At 34.0% G+C, this 24777-nt stretch overlaps 1 protein-coding gene and 1 long non-coding RNA gene across 2 annotated transcripts; both read left to right on the plus strand.

Annotated features, from left to right (window-relative positions):
- Window positions 1-380: 380 nt before the first annotated feature.
- On the plus strand, window positions 381-3522 carry LOC109109592 (membrane-spanning 4-domains subfamily A member 4A-like). Its single transcript, XM_042757394.1, has 6 exons — window positions 381-467; window positions 884-1060; window positions 1337-1459; window positions 1546-1602; window positions 2416-2565; window positions 3246-3522. Exons 2-6 carry the CDS (start codon window positions 896-898, stop codon window positions 3411-3413), a joined length of 663 nt encoding a protein of 220 aa, XP_042613328.1. The 5' UTR covers window positions 381-467; window positions 884-895; the 3' UTR covers window positions 3414-3522.
- Window positions 3523-21237: 17715 nt separating this feature from the next.
- LOC122145045 lies at window positions 21238-24063 on the plus strand. Its single transcript, XR_006160055.1, has 5 exons — window positions 21238-21267; window positions 21590-21715; window positions 22970-23026; window positions 23440-23595; window positions 24019-24063. It is a non-coding gene; the product is annotated as an uncharacterized LOC122145045 (long non-coding RNA).
- Window positions 24064-24777: the final 714 nt, after the last annotated feature.

The following is a 24777-nucleotide window of genomic DNA, read 5'->3' on the forward strand; positions in this document are numbered from 1 at the left end:
TCATTTTTACTGATAAATGAGTGGTCAGCTACAGGATTATTGTGTATGTGTTTTGAACACGTGACACGTCTGATTTTAATAAGAGATATTTTTGTCCTCAAAAATGGCCATAATTTATGGTTCCGTGAACTGTAAAAAAATTTTTTTTTTCTTTGTAGGCATAACTAATTTTTTTATAAATTGTACAGACAACAAAAAGGAATAACAAAAAAAAAAAGATAACAAAAAATTTAAGACAGAGGTTTTTTTTTGTTTATTATTATTTTTTTTATACGGAGTATATATAAAGCCCTTTAAATTGTAGGAGGAAGAATGTTACATAATCCTTAAAAGTACAAAGCGAGCTCATATGACACAAGCTCCTCCTTAGTGGTTCTTTACAGCCCACCACACACACACACACACACACACACAGATACACCAGTAGAGCGATCAGACATCCATCAACACAACTTATTTCATTTCAGGTAAAATATTTTATGCAGCTGTTAACATCTACAATTATTTTAATATATACATATATACGTGCACACAGTTTGGTACATACCCTTGCCAAAAATATTATGATTATTATTATCAAATGATTATGATATAAGTATATGTTAGAGTAACAAAATTTTTAGCTGTGCAGTCTCTTTTTTTTGCTTCTTTTTTATTGCAGAGCAAACTAATGTAAGTCTTTGAAATGTTCTAGTTTGAGAAACCCCGGCAGTATCACAGTTTTGTAAGTCACTCTAGATACAGTAAGAGCACCAGCTCATGCTTTAGATATACTGTAAACGCAAATAGACTGTACCAGAGAAACAGGAAAAAAAACAACAACAACAACAACATTAAATGAGTTGTGAAAAGCAGAAATTCAACGCTTAATGCTCATTTACAGGTGAAAACTAGAATGGAGAGCAGCAAGGTCATCTCAAATGACAAAGCTACAGTTATCATCCAAGTAAATCCACAGGTGGCACAAGATACTATTTTTGATGATGGACAGCAGACAAGAGGGGCATATCATAATACGGCTCTTACAGAATTTTTCAAAGCACAACCGAAGGCACTAGGGGTAATGTGTTTAATGATGAATTATAATTATGAATGATTTCGGAATACTTTTATTATCTAATTTTCTTCCGTGTTAAAAAAAAAAAAAGTTAATTGTCATAAGTGAAGAGATTTCCCCGTTGGATTGCTTTAAGACTGTAGTGCCTAAAACATTACTACCTGTATACTGTAGCTTCCCTTTGTGTGTGTGTTTTTTTTTTTTTTTTTTTTGTGTGTTTAATGATATGAATGATATGCCATTAGAAAAAAACATTTGACCCATATCTCTCCTGTCTAGACTGTCCAGATAATGACTGGAATGATGGTTTTCTTATTTGGTATTGTACGCACTGATGAGTACAATTACCGATACCCTAATATTTCTGTTGTTACTGGCATCACCTACTGGGGATCCCTTATTGTAAGTTTCATTTAATGGCTTTGCTTTATAGCTTCTAATTTTTATTTGCATAATTAACTTTAACATGTTCAATGTTTCTTTCTCAGTACATTGGTGCTGGCTCTCTGTCTGTTGCTGCGCAGAATAAACTTCATCTGTGTGTGGTATGTACATATAAAGTGCTGAAGTCAGTGGGTGAGAACTCTTCTGTTGCATTGTTTGCAATGTATTCATACACTAATTCACATTACTTTGTTTTGCAACTTAAACCCCTTTAATCATCTGTTCATTGAGTAAAGACTGGATGAACTGTAGTAGGGCACAGTGGAGCTACAAGGTAAAAGGCCATAGTGATTTTATTTCCACCACTAAACAAATACGGCAGCAACAAAAACCACAGCACTTTCCTAACTTTTTCCTATATATATGCTGCATTTATATTTACATGATTTTTAATGAAAACTATAACCACCCCCTCCCCCCAAACCAAGCCCTAATCCTAACCCTAACCATGTAGTAAGTACATGTAGTTAATTAATATGAATCAGTATACTAATATGCATAATTACACTGGAACAAAGACACCTAAAGTGTAACCAAAAGGAATGCTTGATCAAAACTCGAGTCACTTACTGGTAAACAGTCTCAAACTCTCTCTGTCAACTATTGTTCCAATATTCAAGAAAAAATAAATAATCTTTCAATTGCCATATATTTAGGGACCATAATAATAATAATAATAATAATAATAAAAATCTCATAGGGGCTTTTAGCCACACTGGTATATTTGCATAAACAACAAAAAACAACCACAGGACTTTAAACACTCATACCATGGTAGTCTGAAATTATTTAAAAGGATGTGGACTAAAAAGACCTCTGACTTATTATCAATTTACATAGTTCAGAACATTTTACATGTGTACACCATTACTATTACTATGTCACATTTTATGTTTCTGCTTCTCTTCCTGTAGGTGAAAGCCTCTCTTGTAATGAATGTGATCAGTGCCATAACTGCAGCACTCACCATTCTTCTGATGGGCATAGATTTGCGAATCATTTCAGATCCTTATAACAGATGCAGTTATGAATATTCTTCTGAGTCCATGTGTTTAAAATTTAAGGTACTAAATGTACAATGTGCAGTACTATATTAATGTGATCTGTTTCAATTAGTATTTTTTTATTGCAGTTTTATTAATTTAAATTAATACTTAATCCAACAATGACAATTATGTCATTATTTAGTAATTGAAACTTTTTTTTTTTTTACTAATAAAGACTGTGCTGGTCACTTCTTTCCATACAGTTAGATGGCACTTGAGATTTCATGCTTCAAAATGAATGGCACCACAAAAGTATCATAATATTTAAAAAATAGTCCATGTAACTCGTGCACTATGTCCCCAAGCGTTCCTTCTAGTGTCTCCTTATAGAGTACACAGTACCAAAAAACCAAAAAAAAACAAAAGTAGATTTATCCATTACTTTTACAGACATGCATGTAATAGTATTTAATGTAAAGTAATAGTATTTAGAAAATCACTTAATATAACTGATATTATGTGTAACAGATATTATTTGTGAAACTACTTTCATATATAAAATATATACTTTATATATACTGATATTATGTAAAAAAAAAAAAAAGTATATATATATTTGTAGTGCATATAACTATAAATTTCTTCCTTTTTGTGTGTGTGTGTATATCCAAAACTGAATATATATATATATATATATATATTTTTGAAACTTTTCATTATAGATTTATATATTTTTATATATATTATAATTTTTTTAGAAACTTGATTTGGGGATCCTTGGAATATTGCTGTGGTTCTCCATCCTTCAGTTCATCATTTCCATCTTTATCTCAGGATTTGCCTGCAAAGCCACCAGCAACTTAGACTCTACAGTGGTCAATGTGGCACTAAACCAGGTAAATGATTTAGTGGTGATGATAATGTAAGTGCTATAATCAAGGTGGTAGTCAGTTTTATTCCAAAAGGTATTTTAATTTACACTAAACAAACCACAACCAAACAAGTAAATCTAGCAGAATGAAAAAGGAACAAAGCAACCAGGATATGTTCCACATATAAACTATTTAACCTCAGTGGTCTGAAACTAGGAAAATCAAGTCTAAACTGTTAAATATAATATTAAATATTATAATCATTTCAACTTTTTTTTTTTTTAAACGTGCACTCTTGAAATGTAGTTATGCTAAATATAAATTATTTACTACTAATTTAAAAACAACAACATGCTTTATTGAAAACTACAGACTTTTTCATTTTGCTTAGCTGGTCAAGTATGTGAAAGTGGGCATTTTAATCAATAAAAAAAGTTGGTACAGTGTGTATAACTTGCTAGTAAAATGAAAACTAATACTGAGTCTAAGTCTCTTCTGTACTAACATATCTTGTCTGTTACTTCCCAGGGATACTGAGTTACAGTGAGGAGATCCTACTGTTCAAAGACTTATCTCATATTTTTGCTTTTGGTGACTCAATAATATTTTTTTTTTTCTTTTCTTTATTATTTGGTATATCTTGAGGGGTTTCCATGTTACTAAACAATATTCACATCTAAATTATGTACCATTTATTTCTATACAAAGTCAATATAGGACCCCCATTATATTAGCTGTCCTTAACTACTATGTACTTATTTAAATTAGTCATTTGATAAATTGCACTTATTGTGTACATACATGTTTTTACATTTTATTTATGTTTGAAAATGCCATCATGCAATTACATCTGTCAACCTGCCCCTAACCTTACTTAAGGTGTCCTTGTTACACAGTACATGTATTTACTATTATAATAACAATTAATTATGCATAATTACATGCAAGTAACCCTAATCATAACCCTAACCATGTGGTAAGTACATGTAGTTATTTAAAATTAATCAGTACTTATATGTATAATTACACTGGACACAAGGACACTGTAAAATAAACTGTAACCAAAAGGAATGCTTGATCAAAACTTGAGTCACTTACTGGTAAACAGTCTCAAACTCTGTCTGTCTGTACGTGTGTTTTGACTTGAATCCGTGGTTTATGACGACACAAATGTTTATGTGTAGTTACAATATTTACATTTACCAAATGGCTAAAAAATATACATACTAAACTTTTTTTTTTTTTTTTTTTGCCAGTAGTTTTCTGTGAGGGGTAGGTTTAGGGTAAAGGGATAGAAAATACAGTTTGTACAGTATAAAAGACATTATGCCTATGAAGATTCCCCGTGAACCACATATACAAGTATATGTGTGTGTGTCTGTCTGTTTGCATCCATTTTTGCGTTTTTTTTTTTCGTGTCCAAAAGTTTTGTACCATTCCGATAAAATAAACATTTTTAAAAATTCAAAAATTTTTTTTTTTTTAATCGAAAATGACCAAAATACCCATTAGAACATGTATTATACCATTTTGAAAATGCCCATTTTGAGTGGAAGCAAAAACATGCAATGCTACAATATGAGCATGTATTATCAAAATGCAAAAGAGCTGCTGTTTCCCTGCCCCTTTTCCAGAATAGGGCTGTGCCTTAACAGCTTGTGCCTCGGATACTCTGCCAAAACAAAACATATGTTTGGTTTTGATTGTCATATCGCACTCACATGACATTGCAGTTCTACGTCATGAAATCTTATTATCTTCATGTGTTTTAAAACCATATCAGTTTAAACTACTCAGTTTAAGTACACATATGGTTATGTCAAAAACACACAAAGTTATTGAAATCCTGAGATGTACCTGATATCCCGTTAATATTGTTTTGTAACATTGTATTGTAACCCCCTGGTTGTTTTTTTCTCTTCTTTTTTTATGTATACGGGCAGACCTCTGGCTCTAGTGTAAATAGCTCTAAATCAAAAATGTTTAATAAAAAAAAAAAAAAAAAGTTTACATAAACAGTCGGTTATGTCTGTAAATGTAAACAACCGAGAAAGAAATTGCATGTGTATATTAGATCTGTGTGACAGCAGTGTAATGTATAGTACCTACTGCTGTCTATGCTGTTAACTGAACCCAAACAATAAAATGAAAACAGAAAATCACTCACTGCTCTTGACTGAATAACTTCAGTAACTTTAATACGAAGACAGGTTGCATGACAGGATCACTTCATTGCCGATGTGTGTCCAACGACTGCTAAAACGTAATGGGAAGTCATATAAGGAGGCTCCGTATATGGCTTGGAGCCATTGGATATAATGCCATAACCAAGAACAATGCAATAAGAAATATCCATTCCGGCTCTAAGGTGGTCTTATTCAAAGCGTGCTAGCTATCTATGTACAGTCGTGGCCAAAAGTTTTGAGAATTACATAAATATTGGAAATTGGAAAAGTTGCTGCTTAAGTTTTTACAATAGCAATTTGCATATACTCCAGAATGTTATGAAGAGTGATCAGATGAATTGCATAGTCCTTCCTTGCCATGAAAATGAACTTAATCCCAAAAAAACCTTTCCACTGCATTTCATTGCTGTCGTTAAAGGACCTGCTGAGATCATTTCAGTGATTTCTTGTTAACTCAGGTGAGAATGTTGACGAGCACAAGGCTGGAGATCATTATGTCAGGCTGATCGGGTTAGAATGGCAGACTTGACATGTTAAAAGGAGGGTGATGTTTGAAATCATTGTTCTTCCATTGTTAACCATGGTGACCTGCAAAGAAACGCGTACAGCCATCATTGCATTGCATAAAAATGGCTTCACAGGCAAGGATATTGTGGCTACTAAGATTGCACGTAAATCAACAATTTATAGGTTCATCAAGAACTTCAAGGAAAGAGGTTCAATTCTTGTAAAGAAGGCTTCAGGGCGTCCAACAAAAGTCCAGCAAGCGCCAGGATCATCTCCTAAAGAGGATTCAGCTGCGGGATCGGAGTGCCACCAGTGCAGAGCTTGCTCAGGAATGGCAGCAGGCAGGTGTGAGCACATCTGCACGCACAGTGAGGCGAAGACTTTTGGAAGATGGCCTGGTGTCAAGAAGGGCAGCAAAGCAGCCACTTCTATCCAAAAAAAACATCAGGGATAGATTGATCTTCTGCAGAAAGTATAGTGAATGGACTGCTGAGGACTGGGGCAAAGTCATATTTCTCCGATGAAGCCCCTTTCCGATTGTTTGGGGCATCTGGAAAAAGGCTTGTCCGGAGAAGAAAAGGTGAGCGCTACCATCAGTCCTGTGTCATGCCAACAGTAAAGCATCCTGACACAATTCATGTGTGGGGTTGCTTCTCATCCAAGGGAGTGGGCTCACTCACAATTCTGCCCAAAAACACAGCCATGAATAAAGAATGGTACCAAAACATCCTCCAACAGCAACTTCTTCCAACAATCCAACAACAGTTTGGTGACAGAACAATGCATTTTTTCAGCACGATGGAGCACCGTGCCATAAGGCAAAAGTGATAACAAAGTGGCTTGGGGACCAGAATGTTGAAATTTTGGGTCCATGGCCTGGAAAAACTCCCCAGATCTTAATCCCATTGAGAACTTGTGGTCAATCCTCAAGAGGCGGGTGGACAAACAAAAACCCACTAATTCTGACAAACTCCAAGAAGTTATTATGAAAGAATGGGTTGCTATCAGTCAGGATTTGGCCCAGAAGTTGATTGAGAGCATGCCCCAGTCGAATTGCAGAGGTCCTGAGAAAAAGAAGGGCCAACACTGCAAATACTGACTCTTTGCATAAATGTCATGCAATTGTCGATAAAAGCCTTTGAAACATATGAAGTGCTTGTAATTATATTTCAGTACATCACAGAAACAACCGAAACAAAGATCTAAAAGCAGTTTAGCAGCAAACTTTTTGAAAACTAATATTTATGTAATTCTCAAAACTTTTGGCCACGACTGTAGAAACCAGCTGCAAAATGAAATCGCTCGCTGGATGACACCGTTTCAGATTCAGTATGCCTACAGCCTATAAAAACTGGCTTTGTGTTTTCTTTTCAGTTTTTTTGAGCTGGTAGACATGCCAGATACCTAACTAAATGCAAAAAAAAAAAAGGCTGAAAAAAGAAAAAGTGAAAATTTAATCAGATGTCCTCTTTAAGTTGAAATAATAATACAACTTATGAATACATACAAATTAAGTTTAATTGATGTTTGGGGTCAGTACATTATTTTTTCTACTAGGATATTTGGTGATGTTATCTCTGTATGCCAGGGGTCGGCAACCTTTTCAGCATGACGTGCCATTTTAATTTTTCTGGTTTACCACTGTGCCAACACCCCCTCCTTTTTAATGCTTTCTGTATTTATACAGTACATACACATTTTTGAAATGATACGATAAAAAACAATAGGCCTATTTGATTTTCGTGCAAATAGTATCAGAGGATTTTTTTCATAAATTGTTTTTTACACTTTTCAAATGTTTTTTGAATAACCGATATATATTATAACCATACTGAAGACCACTGTATGTGTGTCTGACAAGTAGGGCTGTATTACTCCATTATGGTTAATACATGCTCAAGTAGTCGATTGTTTCCGACAGAGTTCGACTAGTTTATGCAAGCCCTGCTAGAACAGTATGACAAAAATTTTGCTGTATTTATGTGCACATGCCCAGTAGAGCCAAATGTATCCCTTCTAGCCTTAACTGTCATATCCTGAGCTTTGCATGTGTGTGTGCTGCGCCAAGGCATCAGTCATTTTAATTTTTGACCACAGACATAATGTCAGCAACAGCAGCATTATAAAGTAAATGATATGTAAATAAAGTACATAAAAATAATTTGACCCTACAGCTCCAAACTCGGTCCTAGAGGGCCAGTGTCCTTTAGAGTTTAGCTCCAACCCTAATTAAACACACTTGAACCAGCTAATCAAGCTCTTACTAGAAACACTAGAAACATCCAGATAGTGCTAAGGCCAGTTTGAGCTAAACTCTGCATGGCATTGGCCCTCCAGGATCTAGTTTGGAGACGCCTGTCCTACAGAGTTGTTACTTTGCACATGGTTTTTGATCATTACAAATAATAATGTAAAATTATTTTCTTAGAATAGGAAATATGCTGTCTCTCGCATCACATACATTAGTTAAGTATGTGGTCTTCAAGAGGATCTTTTTTTTTCTCTCATTTGGACTCGGTCTTGACTTGGACTCAAAGCTTTTGGACTTGGACTTGACTTGGACTCAAAACTTTTGGACTTGGACTTGACTTGGACTTGAAACTTTTGGACTTGGACTTGACTTGGACTCGAAACTTTTGGACTTGGACTTGACTTGGACTTGACAAAGCTGGACTTGACTACAGCTCTACTACTGACAAGGCCACTGCATTAAAACCGTTCAGTTTAATCACCGCTCTATATTAATGCGCTGCTTTACTTGATGCGTGTGCGTGCACACACACACCGCTCGCACACAGAAATCAGAGATTGCACTGTGCAAAAAGTAACATTCGGAAAGCTCATAAACTTGTCAGCGCTGCCATGCAACTTTTATTAATCGATACTGAATTGCTACATCATATTTCGCAACGAGGGGGGTAAAATCGCTATTTTTTAAGTAACTAAACTTCATTGTTTGTGGAGAGAGACATAGACGCAGTCAATTTACACCTCTTTCTCTCTCTTTCTCTCTCTCTCTCTCTCTCTCTCTCTTTCATAATTACGGAAGCTCTGAACCGCATGGTGGAGAAAAAAGAAAAGGAAACTTATCTCGTTATTTCGACTTAAGTCGTTATTTCGACATAACTCGTTATTTATAATTACGGAAGCTATTTCGACATATTAAGTCATTATTTTCGACTCATATTAAGTCGTTATTTCGACATAACTCGTTATTTCGACATAATAACTCGTTATTTCGACTTAAGTCGTTATTTCGACATAACTCGTTATTTCGACATAATAACTCGTTATTTCGATATATTATTTTTTGTTTCGAAATAATTCGTTATTTCGACATATTAAGTCGTTATTTCGACATAAGTCTCATTATGTTAAGGCTTGTGTCAAGTTCAGTATGAGCCACTAGAGGGCAGAATAAGACAGAGAATCAAAGAACGCATTGTAGTTATGTTGACCTTAAGCACTTTTACAAGTTGGTGCTACAATTTCTCAGAGGTTTTGTGCTAATTGCCATTATTGCTCTTTCATCCACATTTTTATCTGTTTGATTTGCTTAATTTGTCAACTTTAAACAATCATATTATCGCCTATTATTTTTTCTTCAATATTTTGCTTCATGTGCTTGACCTTTATTGTCCCGATCAGAAATTATTTTTTAATCATCTTGGTTTGCACTGTGTTAGCCTACGACTACTACAGGTTCCACTACTGTGGCTATTATTATTATTATTTTATCTGTTATTGTTGTTGCTGTCCGTGATAAGAGCAGACGATTATGAAACCTACACTGAAAAAAATGAACATGGCAGGTCTTTGAATTTACAAAAATTAAACATGTATGTACAACTCAATTAATTATGTTTCGGTTGTGAACATGCTTTAATCAAGTAGATTTCAGGTCCGTGTATCGTTTGGTCATTTGATTTTCTACTTAAAAAGAAATAAAGAGAAATGAGAAACGGTTTGATTTTCGTTTTTCCGTTTTGTTTAAGAAACGGAAAACTAAATTTTATATAATATATATTCGACAGTAAAATACATAATAAATAAATAAATAAATAAATAAATAAAAATTTCCCGAGGGTACGCACAGAGTTTTTTTATTTATTTTTTTATGGAGGACCAAATGATCAGTGAGAGCAGAACGAATGTGCCACATGTTTCAAACTCAACTAAATGGTAAAATACATATATCAAGAGCATGCTCACAGATGAAAACAGAGAACAAAGCAGCATTGGATGAAGTGGATTAGAGCCCTGCAGGGTCCTCAAATATAGGCCCTAGCCAGTCTTTTTTTCCCCATTTCCCCAAAACAGCTTATACTACTCTTTCAGCTATTAAAGTAGTTCAGTTTTGTATGTAATGGAAAAGTGAATATTCTTTTTAGTTTTTTTTATAAATTTAATTTAGATAAACGTTTGGAGCATTTCTTTGTTCCTTAAATGTAAGCGGCCAGCGGCAGACAGTGAATTGATTATATGTTTAATCAATTTAGCCTTCTCAAATCATCACATCTTATATTTAAATCTATATTTATAACAGTTCAAGCATATTACAATGTTAGTTTAAATGTTTAACCTATTTAATTGTGCGCTGTTAGACGCTTATCCAGTAGTTTGTGTGGAGAGTGGAAGCCGCAGGACATGGAGGCGCCGGCGCGATCAATAGTATTTTTTTCTAGCAGTGGAAACAACTTAAAATACACAGTCATTTTTGCTCGTAAAGGTAAGAGTAATACATCATTTTAAACTGTAAAGGGTCTAGTTTTATTTGTGTGCACTCACAATATCAACAAAACGTTTTGCTTTTATAAAATAAAGAAAACAAACGCTTTCTGCCGTCTCGGTCTTGAACAGGAGTACTTCACAATGATTTTTTTTTTTTCTTAGGTTCAATGATGAACCTAAACTCAGTGAATTGCCTCACAGAAATGATAAAAAATATATATATAGAAAACTTTAAATTACTTCTTTAAAATGAAATAATTCAAATTGAAAATAGAAACTCTTTCATTGTGTAATCCGTGCATTTCTCTCTAAAGGCACATCCAATGAGATGGCGAGTCATTTTTTTCATAACCATAATTGATGGATGTCTAAAATCTAAAAATAAGGAAAAGCCTAAAACAGGCCCAATTATAATTTGCATTTTATTTTATAATTCTGTACAATAAGAAAATAAATAAAAAAACATACATATGGCATATGTAAAACTTTTTCCTGTAATTGTATAGAAAATTATAAAAATATTTTTTTTCTTCTGATTTTTATGTTGCTCTGTTCTGAATACCTTAAAATTTAAAGGACTTGCTGCAACACAATTTTGTCTGATATGTGAATTATTTATTATCCTATTTAAAAAAAATATATATATTATCCATTCAGCAAATGCTTTAAAAACAGCTTTAAAAACACTTTATTGCATTCCAGATGCTTCTGTAGTACTTTTCACTATAAATTTTATGGGCAGCTTGAATTTTAAATATTGTCATGAATTATTTGTATTCCCATTTGTAAAATAGCCAACAAATTAATTATTGTGGGCTAACCCGATCTCATGATGAAATATAGCACGGTTTTCTGCTTCTATTTGGCGTTATATTTATATGCAGAAATTGACTTTGGCATGCAAAAGACTGGTAAATTCATAATTAATGGCATGGCTGGTTCAGTCGACAGAAACACGGGACACACAGGCCTATAATAACTGCTGAAATGTTTGCGGGGAAAATCTCAGGTCAGTCTGAGCGCTCATGGTATGCACAGTCATCTTAAGTTTCTCTAAAGTAATCGACGATGCGATCGCACATTTCACAAGATCCACTTCAGCTGTCACTAGCCAAGGGTGAATAAGCCTTGTGTATGTGCTTTAACTAAATACTGAATCACGCGCCACACTCAAGGCCATCGCTTCAAATCGCCTGTCCAATTCAGCCAGAAATGATTCAGTCCACCACATTTTTATTAGCGAGTTTATAAAGAAAGCAACGAATATTTGTTAACTTGCTAAAGCTGGAAAATAACGAAAAGAGAGTCCTCTCATGTCCTCTCAAGTTAAGAACCATCCGCGACTCGGGAGGATATGGGACTTAAATAATTCATTTAACCCAAAACGTACTTATTCATTTACCCCCCTAAACTCCGCTTATGGCTTCAGCTCCGTCAGTTTTGGTCGGAAGACACCCTCAACAACATGAAAACGGATGTGCTTTCTGCCATCTCGGTCTACATGAACTTTTTTCTAAAACGTCAGAAATGAACCAGGCTCATGCATCACAGACCAACCATGTCTAAGGACATGTCTACTTTTAAAATAAACAATTTAAATAGAAAAATAATAATAATAATTTTATGTTTAGGCCTATGTAATTCATATGAAACAAACAAGAGGTTTTTCCCGTCTGAACACATTATCTGTAATGTTGTCACACCATCACTCTATTCATACGGTCAACCACGGAACTCGTGAATTCAGTTCATAATTCCAAAGTAGGCTATAGCCTATAATTTAAATAGTTTTTATAGTATTTTATTATAAATATTATTATAAATATAGCCTATTTATGTGGGGTTGGGTTTTTTCCATGAAACTGTGTTATGATGTAAAAAATAAATAAATAAATAAACGAGAAGGCTAAAAATTAGTAGTATCATATTTTATTTCATGTTGTTGATCACAGGCTAAAGAAAAATTCAAATGGAGTTGTATTGGTTATGAACAGGGCCGGATTGAGGTGGGTGCTATTGATGCTGCAGCATTAGGCCCAGACCCAGATGAAAATGGACGAGAATTTTCCGGAAGCTGAACAGTTTTCCTTTGCTATATTAACCTCAAAATAATTCTTATAATGAAATTTGAATTTTGTTATTTTTTCCCCTAACCGACCGATTATTAACCATTAACCAACAAGATTATCTTAAATTAGAATTGAATTAAATTAGAAAGGTGTCTGTGACCCATTAAAAATACTAACAGAAAAACATAAAGTTAGGCTATATATAGGCCTATATAAATACGGAAACATTTGATTTTGTGGTTTCAGTTTCGTTTTAGCCTAAATTAATTCGTTTTTGGCTTGTCGTTAATATTGCTATAGCTTCTTATATTTTTAATTCTTGTTCTTTTCTAAATACTGTTAATTGAAAGGATTTGTTGTGGAGTGAGGGGAACTAAAAAGCCTAGTTTACAGTGTTTATTAGCCTAATATTTGTTAATATTTTGTGTCTGCATTAGGTCTATTTCTGAATTAAATAATAATCTTTTTTTATACGCGTAGCGTATTTTAACCATTCAGCAAACCTTTGTAAACCGTTTAATTGATTATTAATCGCTCAAAATTAGCTGATACAGTTTGCTGCATTTATGCGCACTGTGAACGGATCAGCAGAGCTTTTACAAGCTTTTGTCATCGTTGAATTTTTCTCAGACATTTCCAAACGTCGAAATTGGGTTGCGCATCTATCTGTGCATGATGGTGTCCAATGCCTCCGGCGAGCGGAGCTTTTCAAAGTTGGGAATAGTCAAAGGAGAGCTGCGGTCTTCAATGGGGCAGGAAAGGTTGAGCTTATGAGCATTGAGCATGGGCTGCTGCGCAGCCTTGACTTCACTGAAACGATCGAAGAATTCGCACTTGCAATAGGCTGTAAGCAGCTAGCGCAGTAGAGTTATATGCTTAGGATAAGTTTATCTGGTTTAGATTGTTTCATTTTTCGGACAATTGCTTTTTAATGTTGATATTACATAGCTTGATGTTAATCTCGAGTTGTTACAATAATAAGTCGTTATTATTATTCATGTTTAATAAAGCCTGGCTGGTTGCGTCACTTCTTGGTCGGTCTGAGTGCGCGTGTATGTTGAGTGTTGAACGCACATGCACAAATGGCGAGAAATAATAGGCCCTTTTTGGCCTGCAGCATCAGACCCAATTTGGTCTTAATCCGGCCCTGGTTATGAATAAAGTAATTTCTGTTTTGTCAGTAACATGCAGCAGCCGTGAATATATAAGATTATTTTATTTATTTTTATTATTATTAGCTATCTTGTAAGCACCGCTAGCAAATAATCTGCAAGATTAAAAACCCGATCTCACGGCAATTCATACATATTTTACGAGGTGGTTTATTTGTACGAATTCGTACGACCACACTCGTTTTGCCAAATCGTCTGCTCTTATCACGGACAGCAACAACAATAACAGATAAAATAATAATAATAATAGCCACAGTAGTGGAACCTGTAGTAGTCGTAGGCCAACACAGTGCAAGCCAAGTTGATTAAAATAGAATTTCTGATCGGGACAATAAAGGTCAAGCACATGAAGCAAAATATTGAAGAAAAAATAATAGGCGATAATATGATTGTTTAAAGTTAACAAATAAAGCACAAAACCTCTGAGAAATTGGAGCACCAACTTGTAAAAGTGCTTAAGGTCAACATAACTACAATGCGTTCTCTGATTCTCGGTCTTATTCTGCCCTCTAGTGGCTCATACTGAACTTAACACAAGCCTTAACATAATGAGACTTATGTCGAAATAACGAGTTATGTCGAAATAACGAGATATTATGTCGAAATAACGAGATATTATGTCGAAATAACGAGATATTATGTCGAAATAACGAGATATTATGTCGAAATAATGACTTATGTCGAAATAACGAGTTATTATGTCGAAATAACCACTTAATAAGTCGAAATAACGAGATAAGTTTCCTTTTTTTTTCTCCACCATGCGGTTCAGGGCTTCCGTACATAATGGCCATATTTGAGAAAAAAATAAAAAATTGAGTAGTTTGCATCACTGGATATAGCTGTCGTTCATTTAACATTTCTGTCATAAAACGTATTGTTAAAAGTTGACTAATATTAAATGATTTGCAGCTTCATCTTCCCTGGCTCTCTTTAACGTTAAAGGGTTCATATGATGTTTCTGTAATGTTTTGGTGGAAAGTAACGAATTACATTTACTCGCGTTACTGTAATTGAGTAGCTTTTTTGTGTAGCCTACTTCTACTTTTTCAAGTAATTTTTAAAATCTGTAATTTTACTTTTACTTAAGTATATTTTGTTCGAAGTATTGTACTTCCCTACATTTTAAAACGCATTTATTACTGAGTAAAAAAAAATCGCTCCCTGGAAACTACTTCAGTAAATAATGGTCAGGAGAGCAAACTGGCGCTAAAATCACAAGAAAGATGCAGACGGACAGACAGGCGTTAATGGTGCAGACACCGCTGAAAACGAAACCCCGTAGTATTCTGCTGAAGTTGAGCTCGAAGGAAATGAACTGAACCCCATGGCCATATTTATGCTCTATTATGCAGTGTAGCCTAAGCTGTGTTTGCCTGGGAAGACCAAACTAGCAGCTTATAAAATCTCAACATCAACCCTTCGCAAGCGTGTAGAGGTAAGGTTAATACTTACATTGTTGTTTAACCTGTTACCTGTCACCCCGTCCCGTATTCGGGACGCCTACGTTTACTTCACTAAATCCTTATCTAATCATGACAAACTATATATCGTTGGAAAGGTCTAAGACTCCTAAATAGATGTTTTACCAATGTTTTTTTGGTAAAAATGATGTAGGAAAAAGTAATAGATTAATTTATGACAAGAGTGCACCCTCAAAAATCTACATCATAACAGGAGTTCTTACCTTGTCCAAAAAAAAAGTCTTCTTCGTTTGCCTTTTTCTCTGTCACACTTTAGAATAATCAGAAATGATATATCAACTGAAAACTTAAAATCTCAAAATTCATCCTTTAAAACCCATTTTAAAATCAGACATTGCATTACCACGAAAATGGTACATCAATATCATGTTATAAAATGTTTTTGTTCATGAATTATAAAAATTTTAGTTTGGAAAGTACACTTTCAAGTCTATGTTCAAAAATGTGAGTGACAGTTAAGGGGTTAAAATTAAGCTTTGACTAATTTAAGCAAAACCTTTTGCTAAAATGAGCCAAAAAGACAGTTGTGCAGGGTGTGCGATCTGCGATAATATTGTAATTGTTGTTTTTTAACGATGTGCAATTTGATATTATCAGTATTTTGCCAAAAACCAAACCAAACACTCCTACAGAGTTCCGCGATGTAGGACTACAGTAGATTAGAGACTAGTGCGCGCGCGCTTTGCGTTCTGCCTGATTCAGTCTGTTAAAATGCATTAGTAAAGTGCATTAGTATAGTAAATCATTATAACATGGAAAGTGTTTTTTTTTCCTTTCAAATATCAGCATGATTATATATATATATATATATATATATATATATATATATATATATATGTATATTAACAACAGTTCAATAAACAAGACGTTAATTAAGAGACTTGCGGTTTAGACACCATATTGCTTGTTTTTCGACAACAGCACACACAGCCACCATAGCACAGTTTTGCGTCTCTGAGGAATGATGGTGTTTCGTTCCTGAATGAATCAACCGTTTAAACGATTCGGTTCAATCGCAATGACTCACTTATTAACAGTGACTTGCTGACACCCACTGGCGAATTTAATTTCACATTTAATGTTTTATTTTATTATTTTTTATAATTTCAAATAAGTACTCAACATTTTATGTCTTCTATATCAAAACATTATTTTTGCATGTGTAACTGCATGTTAAATGCATTCATGTCCTGCATTAAACAGTGTGTGAATACATCTAAACGCCACTTCAGATTCAGCTTCTCTGCATTGAAAAGATGAATTTTGTTGATACTAATAACAGCCCAAATGTTTATAAATAACTGATTATAAATAACTGATTCCTTCAACTGGTTTGAGATTTAAAGGCCTATATGATTAGATTAGCTGGATCAGATGTGTTTAATTAGGGTTTTATCTAAACTGTGCAGGGCTATGGCCCTACAGGAACTGAGTTTGACAACCGTGGTCCCATTTTTGCCTCCCTCCCACTGTTAAAATGTAACCAAGTAAATTTTAAACAGGCTACTTTTTACTTGTACTTGAGTAGATTTTTAGACTGGTACTTTTACTTGTAATTAAGTAAAATTTCATTCATGTAATGGTATTTTTACTTTAGTAGAATATTTTCGTACTCTTTCCACCTCTGCTAAAAAGAACATTATTTTGTGTATTTGGTGTAATGAAATGTGTTTATGTGCTTTAAGGTTCAAAAAACACATTATTTTCCACATACTGTACATTATTGTTTCTCCTCTATGCCCCGCTTTTCTGAAACACGTTTTTTTACAAAGCTCATCGGTCTGAAAAGCGAGGTGTGCTCTGATTGGCCAGCTATCCAGTGCTTTGTGATTGGCAGAATGCCTCAAGTGTGTGACGGAATTGTTATACCCCTTGCCATACTGTGGTGCGTGTCACGGTCAGAACACTGGCGCAACAAGACAAAAACAATAAAACCCATTACAAACAAGCCATTTGTTGCATGCAGTGGGGACATAATTACTTATTATAATGACTTATACTGTGTTTTTACGCATTGCGTTGCATCACGCCGCGTAAACATAAAACCATGTCTGCATATGTGATCGGAGAAATGACGAACAACAAGCACTACTCTACACTGCTCCAAACTCGCATTCGAAACGTCAGTGGCAAATCCTTTACATATGTAAACGTACTTACAGACTATGAGTCAGAACAGCCGGCATTATAGTCTTCTCTCCCAGAATCAAGAAACAGTCCTCCATAAAATGTGCTGCAAACATCTGAATATTTGGGTTGAATTGTTCTGGAACAGTGCTGTAAATACAACTTTACCACTGATTTCTAGTTGTGTCCTCTTATGGAAGGCCAAACGAAGTATTATCGCTTTCACAACGAAACAGCATCTCCACAACATGGCGGCAGCGGCAACAGTGAGAATTAAAGGTTACGCCTTCTTTCTTTGCGTGAACATTTGGGCGGCGTTATGCAAATCTTCCTACATCATGACGTAGACATGTGGGTGTGTTTAAATGAGGCATTTTAGTAGGGCATGGACAAGTCTTAACTTTTATAAAGAATATTTCTTTGGGTTTGAGACTTTAGTCTTTGCAACTTTAAAGATCTTCTGGTAACACTTTAGAATAAGGTTCCATTAGTTAATGTTAGTTAACTACTTTAGTTAACGTGAACTAAGCAAGAACAATCCTTCTACAGCATTTATTAATCTTAGTTTATGTTAATTTCAACATTTACTAATGTATTATTCAAATCAAAAGTTGTGTTTGTTAACATTAGTAAATGCACTGTGAATTAGCATGAACTAACAATGAATAACTATTTTCATTAACTAACATTAACAAAGATTAATAAATACAGTAATAAATGTATTGTTCATTGTTTGTTCATGTTAGTTAATACATTAACTAACATTTACTAATGGAACCTTATTGTAAAGTGTTACCGATCTTCTTTATGCACCAAGAGCTTGTAACACTCCAAAGAGAAAGGAAAACTTGATATGACTCCTTTAAACTAAACTAACGCTTCACGCTCTGCTTCTGTGAACAGTAAACCACGCCTACTTTGATTTGATTGGCCATCTGTCATTTTGACATTGACGAGTGCTTTTAGACCACTGAGGCTTTGATCTTAAGTGCCTAGTTTGTGCGCGTGCATCCATAGACTAGCGCAAGTTAATTCTCACACTTTAATAGTATTTATAGCTCCTAACAGGCTGTGTGACTATGAGAAGTTATTACCTCAAAATCTACGTCAGTATGCAGTTTTCTCTACTGCTCGCTTGCCAGCGATTATCCCTCTGCGTGCCATTGTTGGCACGGGAGCCGTAGGTTGCCGACCCCTGCTGTATGCTATAGTTATCTACAGTTTGCTCATGCAATGGCAACCTAAAAAGCTTGAGTGTATAAGTATTACATTACTGCAGTTTGTTCATGTCAGACAAAGCAATCTCTCCACACCATAGACAAAAACGTAAAGGAAATTTCAAGCAACCACAATGGTAAACTGCCTGGCACCTGTCTGATGTGAAACTAGGGCATTGTGCTGTAGTTGTCTGAACTTGTTCAAAACAAGACATCTACATTATTCATTATTATATTACATTATTACATCTACTTTATTATTATTATTATTATTATTTCCCAGACCAACTCACACTGATTGCATTCAAGGTACTTTATCAGTTAATCTCAACCCAATGTGAATTCTTTTTTTTTTTTTGGTAATGCCCAAATAGTGTCCCCTTGATCAATGTTACAATCATCACTCATAAATGATTTTTAAGATTTGTAAAGTTTTGCTAATTGAACTCAAGGCTGTACAAAGATACATAAAATTCCATCATGTTTACTGATGCTACCTATCAGTATGTAAAGCCCTTTGATTTTTTGTAGGCATTTGTAAGCATGTTACATAATTCTTAAAAGTACAAAGCAAGCTCATATGACACAAGCTCCTCCTTAGCGGTTCTTCACAGTCCACACACACAAAGATACACCAGCAGAGCGATCAGACATCCACATCAACAAAACTCATTTGATTTCAGGTAAAATATTTTATGCATCAGTTAACATCTATGAATTTTTAAAATGAAAAAGCCCATATTTGGTAACACTTTATAATAAGTATATAAGAAAAGTACTTACAAATCATTTGCAAACTATTAGTTTATAATTAATTCATAGTTTATAAACTGTAGTAAATACATTAATAGACTCAATACAAAAAGTGAGTTTTTCATTCGTTGTCACTGTAATTAAACATTTGGTATATATTTTTAGAAACACTAATGCAATTTATGTTCAATAAAGTTTTTTGGTAACGCACTTTATAAATGACATTTTCCCATTTTCCAGTGACCTAAAGTGAGAATTATTTACTCCTTATTACCAATTAACAGTTCCTTTACTATGAGTTAATTAAACAACAATAATATTTTAATTACAGTGATAATGAGTAAAGAGCTCACTATTTGTATAGATTTTAATGTATTACAGTTTATAAACTATGAATTTACAATAAACTAGTTTGTTAATGATTTGTAAGTACTTTATTAGTTTATAATTATTATAAAGTGTCACCCCATATTTATATACACACTTTGATACACATCAATTAAAAATAAGCACAATCTATTGACTTTGATCATCTTTGACCAAGTGACTTTTCACACCAGTGGCTGTTTTAGCGTAAGTTGTTGATTGTTATACTTTGGTACATAAAATTCCATTTAAAGATTTTAAGATTTGTTTGGTCATTAGGCTACAAAAATACTATTAATATAATGCATGATTTAATTTCAAATAAAATATACTATCATGCTAATATTCTTGTTCATATGTGTGAATAATGCAAATTTTATAAAATACTCCATAAATTTACAGAATCTTAGACTATCAAGTGATTATGAGAATATATTATTGAGTGTGTGGTCTTATGCCTCTTTATGCAACTTTGATGTCTTCTGACCAGTACCTCGTATGATGTGCATATGCATGCTTATTTTACTAAGGAACTAATATATTAGGTGACAACATTTTAAGCTGTGCAGTTCTTTTTTTTCTTTTTACTTTTTATTAAAGTAAAAGCCTTTTCAATAAAGTCAGATGCATATTATTATATATATATAAATATATATAGATATAATATATATATATATATATATATATATATAAATTGGTATATATGGAAAATTGGTTCTAAATGGTGGCTTTATGGCTGTAAACGGAAAAGGATTGTGGTGTTCCCTTTTTGCCAGAAAGGTAGGGATATTTCAACACCCACAATGCACTGGGCACCACCTCTCTGTCAATCTGACTTTGTGGGCAGGCATATAAAACTGTACGATCTTTTTTAGTTTTTAACAAAAAACCATGTGAGCTGTCAAAAGTCTGCTGGATGATGCATATTTGCATAAAGATGCATTTTTACATCATCTGGGGGACTTTTGTTGACAAATAAACAGGTACATCTCCTGGAACAGGTAACAGAGAAAGAGTACACATTGTTAATTTACATGTATATACTGACATTTGTAACAATAACAAAGCTAATTCAAAACCAACAGACCTGCCCTTTTATTACAGGGGAACTCAAAACTGTGCCAGGAATGGAAAGCAGCAATGTCATCTCAACTCAAAAAGCTACAGTTATCATCCAAGTAAATCCACAGGTGGCACAAGATACTGTTCTTTGTGGTGATGGACAGCAGGCCAGAGGAACACCATCACAATATGACTCTTACGAATTTTTTCAAAGCACAACCAAAGGCATTAGGGGTTAATGCATTTAATTACTGATGAATTATAATAATAAATGCTTTTGGAATGCTTTTAGTATCTCTTTGTCATCTGTGATAAAAAAGTTTAAAAACAACAATAACACAAAATATGTCAAAGTCCTCAAGTGAATAGATGTGTGCCAGTCAAACTGTAGTGAAGCATATAAAACATAGCTTCTTTGAGTGTGTCTAAACATTAAATATATGCAGTTATGAACATTATTTATATATATATATATATATATATATATATATATTTATATATATATATATATATATATATATATATATTTATTTTTACTAATATCTGCTCTGTCTAGACTGTCCAGATAATGGTTGGAGTGATGGTTTTCTTGTGTGGTATTGTACGCACCACCAATATCTAAAATTATCCTTACCCAGCCATTTCTGTCATTAGTGGCATCACCTACTGGGGATCCCTTATTGTAAGTTTAATTTAATGGCTTTGCTTTCTAGCTTCTTATTTTAATTTCCAGAATTGTTTTTTTTTTTTTTTTTCTAGAAAGAAAGAGTGCTTCAAACTGATGATTGGAAACGGACAAGACAGATTTCAAGCTGTGCATGAACCCTTTTTCTGTGATTTGTAGGTCTTTCCAGACCACTGATGCATGGGCCAACTTGTGGCTTTTACCTTAGTACACAACTACTACGGCCAGGGGTGTCGGACTGGGGGTAAACCCAGCACTGATTACCAGAGCCCCAAAGGAAGAGAGGGCCCTTGAAAAGTCTGGAATATATTTTATTTTACCTGGATATTTTCCAGGGGGGCATAGGGGCCCATCAGGACTGCCTATGCATAGGGCCCGGGATCTTGTGCAACGCCCCTGACTACGGGTAGCTGTGAATGATGATTCTGAAGCATTTCAGTGTTTCAGCCAGGTGTCTTATTGTAGCCAGTCTGTTCTCGTTTGCCCGCCCTAATTGTAATATTTAGTGTTATAAAATACCTTTCTTTCTTCAGCTCATACGACAGTAGGTGGGTAGAGAAAGACTTGATGTGACCATCTGAAGAATTCAGGGCAAAATAGGAGGGAAATAACATAATATGATTAGTAGGGGGAAAAAGAGATAATATAATAATAATATTCAGATTATAATATAATATGTAGTCAGTATAGTGTATTAATCCACAAATAGTTGTTCAATTTCAGAGAGTTTATCCTAAAAGATAACAATAAATTTGCATGGATTTCATGGTTAAAATAAACAGATAATTTATTTGTAGGTTATTTCTTTGATTTGTGTGTTAGTTGTGGGGAGGAAATTGTTTGATTGTTGTAATTTTTTTTGTTGTGTTGGGAGTGAGATGATTTCATTTGTTAGGTAATATGTGCATTTAAATATTTTGTGTTGTGTTCTATGTGTTCTATGTATAATTTTACATTGGATTAGTTGCATGTTGGTGTTTCTACTTAAACTAAATGTGTTAATGTTTATATTTAGGTCTCGCTACCATTGTTTATATTGTTTAATGTTGTATCTGTAGATAATAATAAGGTGTATTTTGTCAATAATTGTTTTCAGTTACTGCTCCTATTTATTCATAGTTTTGTTTTCCAAAGTTAGTTTTTTGATAGAGGTTGTTGAATTGAAAATGGATAAAGTATTGATCTTTGTCTAGAGCATTTCCAGAATTAACTTTAACGATTTGTCCATATTTTTTTTATTTTTTTTCTCAGTACATCAGTGCTGGCTCTCTGTCCGTTGATGCGAACAACAGACTTCATCTGTGTGGGGTAGGTACACTAAATCTGCTGAAATCAGTGGGTGAGAATTCTTCTTTTGTCATAATGTATGTACTTTATAATGTATTTATATACACTATTATTCACAGTACTTTTTAATTGTTCTGCAATTTTGAACTACAAAACACAAGCCCTTTCTATCTTATGGTTACAATGGGCTGCAAGATAAAAGGCCATTGTGATTTTTTTTTTTTTTTTTTCCATCAAAACCTGACAGCACTTTCCCTTTTAACCACAGTAAGTCTGAAAACTTGAAACTCTTTAAACCACTAAAGGGATCTGGACTAAAAGGACATCTGAACTCATTATCAATTTACTTTGTTAAAAAATTAGTTCAGGTCATTTTTGCTACACCATTACTATTAGTCACATTCGAATGTTTCTTTCTGCTTTTCTTTCTGTAGGTGAAAGCCTCTCTTGTAATGAATGTGATCAGTGCCATAACTGCAGGACTCGCCATTCTTCTGATGAGCATAGAGTTACGACTCATTTCAGATCCCAATCAAAGGTGCTCCTATAGCTACGATCATACTGACTCCAACATCTGTTTAAATTTTAAGGTACCAAATGTCTAGTGTGCAATATTAAAGTGATCTGTTTTTAAATTTGTTATTAGTCTTCAATTGCTGCTTTATTATTTAAATGAATCGTTCCCCCAAAATACAATTGTGTCATTATTTATTGAAAAAAATTTGTATTAATAAGATTGTGTTGGTCCCTTTTCCATACAATTACAATAACTATAGACTGGAGATTTAATGCTTTACAATGGTGCAAAGGGGAGACACCATAAAAGTATCATAAAAGTGAGAAAGATCTCCAAGTGAATTATGCGGCTATGTTTGCAAGTGTTTCGCAAAAAGCATATGATGCCTCCTTATGTATTATGTAATAATATTAGAAACTCAATTAATATGATTGTTGGATATTATTTGTGAAGCTATTTTAATATGGGCATGTGTTGATTTTTTTTTTTTTTTTAGAGATATGATCTGGGCGATTCACTGGAATATTGCGGTGTTCTCCATCCTTCAGTTGATCATCTCCATCTTTATCTCAGCATTTGCCTGCAAAGCCACCAGGCAGCAACACAGACACAACAATAGGCCAGTGTGGCACTAATCCTAGGTGAATTATTTAGTGGTGATGACGTAATTGCCATAACCAGGGTGGCTTGTTATCCCAAACAAAACCTATGTATATATTAATTGTTACATTAAACAGCGCCACAAATACAAAGGGTAAAGCTAGCAGAATATAAAGTGACAAGAACACTTCCACTGTAACTTTGAACCTCCACTGAACCTCTGAAACTAGGGCCAATCTACATATCCAATAGTCTAAAGCACTTCATAATTTAAGAAGGCAGCCAACAGCAAAAACATTTGATAATTAAAACAAATTTCCTTAATTGGTTCTTAGTCAGAGTTAATCTTCATTCTTGTTATTGTAGTTATGCAACAATAACAGGTAACTAAGTAAAAACAAAACAATCATTCAACAACAACCTGCACATTAAACTGTTTAAAAAGAACTACAAGTGGGCCGCAGTCATTGCAAACCGACAGCCTTGTACCTTTGCTCCCAGTTATCAAGTATAGCCAAAAAATCATTTTGAATGATGTGTGGGTATCTTAAAATAAAATTAAAACTGATAATGATGTTGAATCTCTTGTGTACTAACCATTGTCTGTTATTTCCCTAGGGATGCTGAATCACAAATGAGGGATTTCCAAAAGGAT

The sequence above is a fragment of the Cyprinus carpio genome, chromosome A5 (assembly GCF_018340385.1).
Source record: "Cyprinus carpio isolate SPL01 chromosome A5, ASM1834038v1, whole genome shotgun sequence".
NCBI classification, from domain to species: Eukaryota; Metazoa; Chordata; class Actinopteri; order Cypriniformes; family Cyprinidae; genus Cyprinus; species Cyprinus carpio.

Coding starts and splice junctions, on each gene's coding strand:
- LOC109109592 (XM_042757394.1), top strand. CDS start 896: ATGGAGAGCAGCAAGGTCATCTCAAATGACAAAGCTACAGTTATCATC. Junction 1,460..1,545: donor CCTACTGGGGATCCCTTATT/GTAAGTTTCATT, acceptor TTTCTTTCTCAG/TACATTGGTGCTGGCTCTCT. Junction 1,603..2,415: donor ATAAACTTCATCTGTGTGTG/GTATGTACATAT, acceptor CTCTTCCTGTAG/GTGAAAGCCTCTCTTGTAAT.